The sequence below is a fragment of the Rhamphochromis longiceps genome, linkage group LG9, assembly GCF_057381845.1.
Source record: "Rhamphochromis longiceps isolate RC_006_pf linkage group LG9, R_longiceps_female_GT1.1, whole genome shotgun sequence".
Classification (NCBI taxonomy): Eukaryota; Metazoa; Chordata; class Actinopteri; order Cichliformes; family Cichlidae; genus Rhamphochromis; species Rhamphochromis longiceps.
The window spans coordinates 37,153,669-37,165,204 of NC_140565.1; the positions used below are offsets into that span (position 1 = coordinate 37,153,669).

Genomic DNA, 11,536 nt, shown 5'->3' on the forward strand with positions numbered 1-11,536 from the left:
GTCCGATTGTCCTGCAGACACGTTTGCTGCCGGATACTCAATGGTCGGTTGCGTCGTGTGTCTGGTGACACTTTCGATGGAGGACATCTACCAATGCGGAACCACAATAACAGATTTCTGGCTGACTGGAGCTGGCTCGGACCTGGCTTATTGAAGAACAAGAAGCGGCTACAGCTGTTCAAAATCCCATAAGGCTGGCCAACATGATAGACGATTGGCAGGGCTGTGAGTACTCAGACTGTGTTTTGAATGCAATATGGATAAGATCTTGGAGAAGAACAATGGGAATTGAGAGAATTGGGGACCAGTGATGGACATTAGACCAACTGTAAAAAATTGGATGCAGTTGTTCGCACTAAACCCAAACATTCACCATCTTCGCTCATGCAACTATCCCAGTGGCGCCAGCTGAAGGCTTGCCATGGTCGAAGCTGACTAGAACAACAAAATTCTCCATGATAACAGGATTGTTGTCAGAACTCTTTGTACCTCCTTCAAGGCCACCTGGGTCCACTGGAGACTGTTGACCTTCGCTTAACCGGGCGTGGTGACACTTTCTCTCAGCTGAGCATGGGATACACGCACACGCACAAAACATGTACACTGATACTGATACACCCTCACTATCACCCCCACTCCCCCGAATCTAACGCCTCCTCCCATGCTTTGGTTCCCTCCCGGGGCAGATGGCGGGTCAACTGGACCAGTGCAGACATGCTGCAGGACCGGATGCACTGTCTACACTGGCTGTCTCTTACCCTTACCCACCCCTGTTGCCCGTCTTGTGTTTCTATGGTGTATTGACAGTTAGGTGCTTTTTGTGCTGGGGTGTTTTTTTTCTGTTCTCTTTTTTTTTTTTTTTTTTTGTGTCCCGTTTGGATCTTTAGCCATCAGAATTGTTGTCTTAAGGCCAAGAAAGATGCCAAGCGGATTTATTTTACCAAGTGGATCATCATGGCCTTGCCATATTGGTCCATTTGATTGACCTTTATTATAATTATGAATTTATTTTATTTTCAGTTGCTACAAACGGGACAGACATGACTGTGGGATAGGACAGGGGGAAAGAATGAAAGAAAGAGAGGGAGAGAAAGAAAACCAAAGGGGAGAAGAGACGGTGAGAAGGGGGGGAAGAAAGAAAAAAACAAAACAAACAAACAAACAAACAAACAAAGAAAACAAAACACCTGGGTCACCTGTATGGAGAAAAAAAACAGAAGAGAAAGCAAACAACAAAGAGCAACATACTAAAAAAAAAAATGGCAGCATCACAATAAACTAGCTAGCAGTAGATATCAGTAGATACTAAATAATAAACGATATTGTGCAGCACGCAAGATAGACAGCGCACAATGTGCTTTGAGGCAGCAGCCAAGAAAGCTGTAGTCCGCGTCTGTGAATACCCGTTGGTACACCTGTGTGCATACCTGTGTGGATCAGCATGCTTGCATTCCAAAGGTTTCTCCATGTAACGATCTGCTAGGGAGTGTGGGGAGCCACAGCCCCGTCCTCCAGGGTATGAAGCAGGTATGGAGGAGATCAAAACTCCAGACATCCAGAGGCCCCCAGAACACAAGAGACCAAGGAAGACCAACAGAGGGGCAGCCGCGCCACTGTCCCAGTAAGAGCTGAGGAGAGTCCCAGATGAGGGCTCACTCAGCAGCCGCGGAGCAGAAGCCAGGGGGAGTTGCAGTGACGCACCCGTGAGCTCCGCCGGCAGCCAGCTGCGCCTGAGTGACCGAGCCCCAGGCCGAGAGGCCGGGGGCACCCCACCTCCGAAGTGGCCCGAGCGAGCCCCAGGCTCCAGGCCCCGATAAGCGGCCGCCAAGGAGTGAGCCGGTGTGTACCCGGACGCCCACCCCCAGACACAAAGAACCACCAACGCACCGTTTCTGTTCTCAAACTGTTCTCCCATTAGGAGCTCAGTCTTAGTGGAGTTTTTTTTTCTTCTCTTCTGACCTCATGTTATGTATTTTTGTTGTTTTTTTCCTATTAGCCTACCTCTCTGACATGTCTTCCCAATGTGATGTTTGAGTAAAGCTTGGTCAGAAGGTTCCTTTGTAAGTGTGCATGCGCCATTAGCGAGCTGCCTGCTGTAACCTTTAAAATCCTTTGGGATAAATAAAGTATTCTTTTTCTGATTCTGATTAAGAAAAATAATTAAATAAAGCAGTGGGGGTCGCACTCTTGACTAGAGCATATGTATCCAGTAAGGGTCCCCAGGCTAGGCCCCTCTAATTCCCATGCCTATCTCGGATATGTGTGAGATATATATAACTGAAGCCAGGCTTGGATATTGTCTGGGTTAACAAGTTACATGTCAGGTGTCCTGGTGTCCTGGCTACTGGAACAAGTAAGCATAAAGGGGTCAAGGAATGAGAATAGGAAGATATAACATGAAGAGTATGTGGGACCCATGGAATCTTTAACACCTGGCAAGGGGGAGCCAGGATGTCAAGTAAGCGGGGCGATGTCATTATCCCCACCCTCTGAGATTGGGTACCAAGTCCCAAGAACATCTGGGCATTGAAGGTGTTGAGTGTGAGAGCAGGATTATAACTAAGCTGGAAACCTGGGCCCTCCATGGCTGATTACCAAGACTGTAGGAAGTGTCCTTTGAAGGTCTACTAAAAAATCCTACAGCGACCATCACCAAAACCAACCAATTAATCTACACCACGGCAGCAGTGATCACTGAGATGCTTGGCTACAAGATCAACAGCCACAACGAGCGGTACCCTCCATGGAGTAAGAGACTAGAGGCCAAGATAAAGGCAACACAAAGGGAAGTTAGCCAACTACTAGTGCTGCAGAAAGGTGTGATGAAGACAGGGATGCCTAAGAAGTATAGCAAGCTTCCCATACCTGAGGCCTTAGTCTTTACTTGGTCTTTGAAGTCTTTGCTTGGCAAGTTCTGAGTTCAAAATGGGATACATCCCCAAAGGTGGTTGAGAATGACGACCAGAGATCCTGTGGCTAACCAGCTGGACATGGTGTCTGTCTGTGTGAATAGTTAGATTGCTTTATTTTCACTGAAAGGGACAGCATATAATACTTATTGTATTTTTAGCATATGACAGTAAAAAGATTCTCTCAGCCTCATGTGTCCCAAGACAAATCCTTCACAATGTCTGCTTTCCTTTGACTGATTTTTAACAAACTTCGTTATTTCATAACTTATTTACTCTTCTTTGTTTTTCATCACGATTTCATAGTTGCTGTGCATGCTATTAATTGCACATAAATGCACTGAAATTTCGTTCTAACCTGCAGTAACCGGTGTATGCACTAAATGATAATAAGTTGGCTATTCTATTCTATTCTATTCTATTCTATTGTAGTATAAGGCCCTTACCAGCCTTATACCAGCCCTTACCAGCCTTAAGGGCCTCAATTACCTTTATGATGTTCCATCCATTCATTCTCTTCCACTTATCCTTTATAATGTGTATTTTTTATTATTAATGTACTAACAAACATGACCGTGAGAGGCCACAGTGGGTAGGTAGGTGTCCGTTGACATCCACTCACTTTGGTCTTCCATGAGATAAATATGACTCAACAGCTATGAGTGCTCCACAGTGCACTTTTTTAACTTTCCATTTACAGTGATTGCCATTTTTGTTTTCTGTCCTTAGTATTTAGGATAAATCCCTGACTTCCATTGTTTCTTCAATCTCAGACTTTCTGAATGTTGGCTGTCAGAGACTCACTACAAAGTTGTGGCCTCTGCCCTGAAGTCTGACCCCTCCCACCTGACGGAGCTTGACCTGACAGGAAGTAAACTGCAGGATTCAAGACTGAAGCAGCTGTCTACTGGACTGGAGAGTCCAAACTGTCGACTTAAAACACTGGTGTTAGTTTAATTTTTGCCTTTTGAACCTCATAAATCACAACTTTTAGTCACAAATAACTTTTTAGTGGTGATTTGGGGCTGTGTGGAAACCTGTGTTTACGACTTTCAAGTTTAAAACATAGTGTATCCAGAAAGTATTCACAGTGCTTCACTTGCACATTTTGTCATCTTACATTCCAAAAGTGATTAAATTCATTTTTTCACCTCAAAATTCTATATACTTTGTTGAAGCACCTTTGGCAGCAATTACAGCCTCAGGCCCTCTTGGGTATAATGTTACAAGCTTGGTGTAGCAGATTTCAAATGGTTGACTGCGTTGTGACGACAGACACAGACTGGCTGGAAACTGGATTTATTTCTAAAAGACAAAGTGCAGCAGCAAAATCAGTGTCACTCAGCAACAGCAGGCCTCTCCTCATCCCAGTGTGGAGTCCATGCAGCTCTGCTTACAATATATAAAAGAAAATACAATCTATCAAAACAACGGTGTGGATTCTCCCAACAGCCACTTTAAAATCAAATGTTATAGTGGGGTAAAACAGAGACAAATATGAAGCCACTAATAATAACTTGTAATATTTAAATCCCCACTAAGATGGATCAATTACACAATACATATTCAAACAACTTTAACTTTTCTCAACATGGCTGAAAATACTATTCAGTGTGCAGCCTCAGGTCATGAACTCATTATACACATAAAACAAAACCTATACATTTACTATACAAGACAAAGTGCAGCAGCAAAATCAGTGTCACACAGCAACAGCAGGCCTCTCCTCATCCCTGTTTAGCACAAGTAAGGACCACATAAACGGATGGTGTAACTGATAAAATGAAGTTCCAATTACTATTTGTCTCGTTCAAAGCAATCAAAAACACTTTGGGAGCTTTTAGCCATAAGAACTAATACTTAGCAAAGAAAAATACAACAAATTTAAATGTACAATTTAGTACAGGGAGAGGAGCTACAGAAAGTGTGCCTCACCAGTGTGGAGTCCATGCAGCTCTGGCTGGGAAACCCCACACATGCAACATGTTTACAAGTGGCATCACACTGATTAATGCCCCACTTCAACAGTGACACATGGAACCTTAGTTTTACAAAAATTTAATTTACACAATAAAAAATAAATAAACTGTATACAGTTTATTTATTTTTTATTGTGTAAATTAAATAAAATAAAATAAATAAACTGTATACAGGGCAGCACGGTGGCACGGTGGTTAGCACTGTTGCCGCACAGCAAGAAGGTCCTGAGTTCAATTCCACCATCAGGCCGGGGTCTTTCTGTGTGGAGTTTGCATGTTCTCCCCGTGTTTGCGTGGGTTCTCTCCGGGTACTCCGGCTTCCTCCCACCGTCCAAAGACATGCAGCTTGTGGGGATAGGTTAATTGATTATAATCCAGCAGCAATGTAGCCATTGCTGCAGAAAAACCACAGAAATGTCGAAAACATGATGTTTCCACAACCGGCACGTTGTTGTTGCTGTCATTGCTGCTGCTGCTCGTCTCCTCCCACACTCTACTTCTGAGTCTTGGCGTGCTGCTTAAACAGGGAAGGCATGATTGAACAATGGTTACTAGCTCTTGACCTCCCTTGATCATCCTTGCTCAGTACACTTACTCAAAGGATATCCTCAGTGTCACAGGGAAGCTGAGAGCTGCTACCTGGGCCCACTCCCACCGGCAAGGGCAACAGCCGCAGCAACCACTGTGTGGGTGGCTGCCAGGTGATGTTGCCACCACCAGCACATTGTTGCTGTCATTGCTGCTGCTGGTTCTCTCCTCCAACTCTCCACTCATTTGAGTCCCGACGTACTGCTTAAATAGGGCAGGCATGATTAAACCAAGGTTACCAGCTGTCTACCATCCTCTCCTGGCAATTCCCCCAAAACCGACTGCACTGCTGGAAAAAGTAAAGCCCTGTGAATATTTTCTGGATGCACTTCAAATTACTTTTAATAGTTTCTAGTTTTGGTTTGAAAGTACATTACTTTTTGTGCTGTGAGTAGTATTCTTCTTGAAATTGTGCAGGCAAATATACAAAAAAAGTCCTCAATTTATTTGTTGTACATTTGTTACAATATATAGATCAACTTCTATTACTGATCAGTGAAGCATATTTGAGTAATTTTACATGATAATAATGTTAACCTTTTCTGCTTGGTATTATTCTGTAACAACAGACTTGCTAACTGTGGACTAACAGAGATCAGTTGTGATTCTCTGGTCTCAGCGCTGAAGTCTAACCCCTCCCACCTGAGAGAACTGGACCTGAGCAGAAACAACCTGCATGATGTAGGAGTGGCAGGACTTTCTGCTGGATTACAGAGTCCTGACTGGAGACTAGAGACTTTGAGGTCTGAAACAATATTTAGATATTTTTTTTAATGATATGCATGAAATAATTTTATTTGATTTCTAAAATGGTAACTAAGAGGTACTGTATACCCAAAACCAAAAGCCTGGAATTTGATGCACATGCTGGCAAAAGTTTGTGTCTTTTTGGAAGACTCTATCATATGAATGTATTAGTTGACAATAGCTGGCTGGCTTTAAAATGTAAAGTATTATTCACAGTTTCTTCAAATTGCCCAAAAGCATCAAACAAGAAGAAAGGCGGAAAAAAGCAAGATTTAACCTTAACATAAATAAATAAACAAACAAATAATAATAAACACATGCAATTCAATTCAATGCACTTTTATTTACACAGCACCAAATCAAAACAAGAGTTTTATATTGTAAGCTAGAAGCTACAATAATACATGCAGAGGGGAAAAAACCCCAACGATCATATAACCCCCTAAACAAACACGTTGGTGACAGTATAAACGAAAAAGTCCCTTTCAACAGCAAAAGAATCATCTTCTGCAACTGGTTGGGGAAAGGGAAGAAAGACTTTACAGACATGCTGTGGAAGAGAGACAGAAATTTATAAAAACTAATTATTCAATGCCGATAGGTCTATTAACACATATTGGGAGAGAGAAGGGTGAGTCCAGAAGAAACACCCAGTGCAGCATGGAAATCCTCCAACAGCCTACACCTATTGCAGCATAACTAATGGAGGATTCAGGGTCACCTGATCCAGCTCTAACTATATGCTTTAGCAAAAGGAAAACAAAGGAAATTTTGAAGCCTAATCTTAAAAGTAGAGATAGTGTCTGTCTCCTGAATCCAAACTGGAAGCTGGTTCCACAGAAGAGGGGCCTGAAAACTGAAGGCTCTGCCTCCCATTCTACTTTTAAATACTCTATGAACAACAAGTAAGCCTGCAGTGTGAGAGCGGAGTGCTCTAATAGGTTGATATGGTAATATAAGGTCATTAAGATAAAATAAGGGGCCTGTTAAGAAAGCAGTCCTAAATATTTGTTTAGTATGTGCGTTGAAGGACATATCCTGGTCAAAAATGAATCCAAGGTTCCTCATAGCATTACTGGAGGCACAGGTAATGCCATCCAGAGTAAGACTCTAGTTAGATACCATATTTCTAAGATTTTCAGTTTTGGTATCTTTTCATGTGTGAATTGGATGCGTTGTTATCGATATCTGGTGAGATTTCATGTCAAAAGAACCTTTTTGAAAAATATTTACTTAGAAAAATTTGTTGTTGTGTTTTTGATATTTTTTCCTTTTTTTTCTTTTATAAACTCAGACTAAGGTCCTGCAGTTTGTCAGAGATCAGCTGTGTTCATTTAGGTTCAGCTCTGAAGTACAATTTGTGCTATCTGAAAGAGTTGGACCTGAGTCAAAACGAGCTACAGGAATCAGGAGTGGAGCAGCTTTCAGCTGGACTAGAAAGTCCAAAATGTAGACTGGAAACCTTGAGGTCTGTGTTTGACAGTGTCACATATCTATAATCTCATCCAAAGTAATCTAGGTTTACTATAAAGGTCTCCTTTATAGTAACCTTTATTCAATAATTCTAAATGTAAAGAATTAATAATAATTCTTCAAATTGTTCTGCAGTGACTTGTCTATTCTCAGACTCACCAGACAATTAAAAAAGTCAGGACTACTGCCAGTAACATTACATGACGAGCAAAATTTTGTGACTGAATTGTAAATAAATGTACTGTAATTTCAGACTTACTCACTGTGAACTACCAGGAAGCTGCTGTACATTTCTGGGCTCAGTTCTGAAGTCAGTCTCTTCCTGTCTGACAGAGCTAGACTTGAGCCACAACAAATTGCATGACTCAGGAGTAAAACTTCTGTCTGCTGGGCTGGAGAATCGAAATTGTAGCCTGATGACTTTAAGGTAAAAAATCAAATTTCTCCTTTTGCAGAGTCTGAAACCCAGGAATAATTATTTTGCATATATATATACATATATATACATACATACACACACACATATACACACACACACACACACTCACACACACACACACACACACACACACACACACACACACATATATATATATATATATATATATATATATATATATATATATATATATATATATATATATATATATATATCACTTACTGCTGCGCAATCCATTACAATGGTCCCTCATTTATCCCGGGAGTTACATTCTAAAAATAGCCTGCAAAGTAGTCAGCTTTATTTCTTACAATTATTATAGATGCTGTAATGCTGTAAAATCCCTACACATTTCTCAGACAGGCATGACCATTTTCACACTTTTCTCTCTTGTTTAAACATTCTCAAAGTTCAAACCTTCGTAGAAGAATAGGTCCAGTATTATAGAATTAAACAAAAGCTCAATCCCTGTTTTCATTTCCAGAACATGGGAAGAGTGTAGCTGAGAGAGAATTCAATATTAATGAATCAATGGTAGGGAAGTAGAGGAAGCAAGAAGAATGAATTGAGTAAAGTTTGACTTCTCTGACTGTTTTTGTTTCGTCTTATACTCCAGTGTGCCTTATAGTCTGAAAAATACGGTAACTTCTACCTTCCCTTAACATTTCCAGAAGTCCTACTTTTTGTTCGATGGTTATCATCTTCCTCTGCCTTTTGGGTGCTACCACAGGTGCCTTTGATGGTGCAAAATGTTTCGTCGACATTGTTGTGTTTGTTGGAGAGAAAACCTACAAATATATAGTACGGTACTTCAGTAGCGATCAAAGATTTATGTAACTTTGACAAGCATAACGCATTCTGTATTGTACAGGAGACGCGGAATGAGATTGATTGACAGTGATCTATAGCCTATCACGTCGCAGAACACAATGCGCTGTTTAAAAAAAAAAAGTATGCAAAAATGCACAAAAAATCCGCGAAAGAGTGAGGGCATGAAAGGTGAACTGCGCTTTATTGTATTTTTTTTTTTTATATTTCCATCGGCTGAAGGACTGTCTGATTATGGAAAATGGCTGTGCTTCTTTGGCTTCAGCTCTAAAGTCGAATCCCACCTATCTGAGAGAGCTAGACCTGAGTCACAACAAACTACAAGATTCAGGAGTAAAGCTTCTGTCGATTGGATTGTCGACTCAAAACTTTAGACTTAAGACTCTAAGGTATAATATCTATTTTCCCTATGTGGAGACTATAAAAAACAGCAGTCACTGTTAAATAAAAATCTTTCCTTCTACAGGATAAAGGACTGTCAGATTACAGATAAAGGCTGCGATTATCTGTCCTTAGCTCTTAACTCGACCCAATGTCCCCTAAGAGTGCTTGACCTGAGTTTGAACAAGTTAAAGAAAACTGATGAAGAACTGAAGCTGATGTTTTGGTCTCTGAAGGCACTTCATTAAAGACTCTGGTCAGGTCAGTAAAGTAATAGACTTGCCTATTTTGGACAGATTTCAAAACTAGCCACCAACAGAAAGTCGTTTGTCAAATGTTTATTTTGAATAATTTCTGAGTTGACCCAAAAGTAATTTGTTGTTTTGATCCATGCAGGTTTACATGAACCTGGAGTATGGAGGAGGAGACATCCTTCATTAAGCTGCCTATCACCACCCTGAGTTCATATTCAAACATCCTAGAATTACTTATTATTTTATTTTGTCTTCCTTCCCTTAGATAGTCATTTGATGTCTTTATTTAAATTTATATAAAGGCTTTCATTTGATTCAGTGAACTACAGTCGTAAGGTCTATAAGAAGATGTGAATGCACCATTATGGGAAATCCCTACCGTGACCAACTACACCCTACACCTTGTTGGCAGGGATCACTACTATGCTTGGCTACAAGATAAAAAGCAGTACTTTTAATGGAGAATGAAACTAGAGGCCAAGATCAATGTAGCATGGAGGGCAGTTAGCCAACTATCAGAGCTGCACAAAGATGTGATGTAAAAAGGAATGCTAGGTACAGCAAGCTGCCAATACCTGAGGCCTTAGAAACTGCCAAGCAAAGACTCATTCACTTGAAATGGTAAACCAGAGAGATAGAAGCCATTATAACAAACAAGATGTTCTCCACTGAACCATCCAAGGTGTACTCTCAGTGTCAGATGAACAATATGAGAAAAGCCCCACCAAGGCTGGAGACAGAACAATACTGGAAGACCTAATGGGAGAAGGATGCAACCTGTGGCTAGCAGAGCTGGGAGAAGATTACAGCAAGGTCCCTGAACAGGATCCAGTAACATCACAGTTGTAGACATCCAACACAGAGTAGCTGCTAATGGTTAAACGCAACCATAAAAGCTAATCGAACAGTGGGCAGTCCTGATCCCCAAGGGTCCTCAGAAGGGATCTGTCCAATCCAACTACCAGCCAATAACCTGCCTCAGATTTTCAGTACCACATGGAAGCTCCTGTCGGGCATCATAGTGGCTAAGATGAACAGGCATATGGCTCAATAAAGGCAGAGATAGAAATTAGCAGAAACACCAGAGTGGAAAACTCAACACCATGCAGATCGATAGTGGAATGCGTAGAACTATACAACATCAACAGGACCCTAAGAGCTTTCATCAGGAATTCAGTGGTAATGTTGTTAACAACAATGCAGAACAACTTCAAGCCGATTACACAGGTCACCATCAAGTGCATGATTTACCAAGGCAATTTAAATGTTATCTGGAAATTACTAGACAAGAGAGGGTTTTCAAGAAAAATTCTTAAATGTTCATTTTCTATGCCATATGTTAAAACAAGATCTGGAATGTGTCATTTTTAGCATCTACATGGATGTTAAAAGTATTCGGCCACCTTGAACTTTTCCACATTTTGTCACATTACAGCCACAAAGATGAATCAATTTTATTGGAATTCAATGTGAAAGACCAATACAAAGTGGTGTACAGGTGAGAAGTGGAATGAAAATCATACATGATTCCAAACATTTTTTTATAAATAAATAACTACAAAGTGGGGTGTGCGTAATTATTCAGCCCCCTGAGTCAATACTTTGTAGAACGACCTTTAGGTCCAACATTTAGAAAAAAGGAATTGAATTCATTTACTACTTCAGTCTTGTCTTCGACAACTTGATTATTCTTAATAAAATAATTAGGCCGATCTAAGGGTGTGTTCTTGTTACCCAATACCTCCTTAAAAATATTCCAAATGCCCTTAATATTATTCTTGTTTTCCTGAAAAAGTTTATTATAGTAGTCTTTCTTGGCTTTCCTCAATATTAATACCAACTTATTTTTATAAACTTTATATTTCATTTCCGCATTCTTAGTTCTCTGTGTTATATAATTCCTATATAAATTATTTTTCTTTTTACATGCATTTGCAA

The 11,536-nt window shown here is 40.6% G+C and overlaps 1 protein-coding gene across 2 annotated transcripts in view; it reads left to right on the forward strand.

Moving 5' to 3' along the window:
• Positions 1-11,317, forward strand: part of LOC146662837 (protein NLRC3-like) — a 33,140-nt gene extending 21,823 nt beyond the window's left edge. The window contains exons 5-11 of one of the 2 annotated variants that reach the window (XM_085417641.1): positions 3,683-3,856; positions 6,046-6,219; positions 7,518-7,691; positions 7,950-8,121; positions 9,177-9,352; positions 9,430-9,605; positions 9,741-11,317. In XM_085417641.1, the coding sequence (XP_085273767.1) occupies positions 3,683-3,856; positions 6,046-6,219; positions 7,518-7,691; positions 7,950-8,121; positions 9,177-9,352; positions 9,430-9,592 (1,033 nt within the window). In that variant the 3' untranslated portion in view covers positions 9,593-9,605; positions 9,741-11,317. Of the gene's footprint in view, positions 1-3,682; positions 3,857-6,045; positions 6,220-7,517; positions 7,692-7,949; positions 8,144-9,176; positions 9,353-9,429; positions 9,606-9,740 lie in introns of those variants that run through there. The other variant, XM_085417640.1, reaches the window with a different exon arrangement.
• The last annotated feature ends 219 nt before the right edge of the window (positions 11,318-11,536 follow it).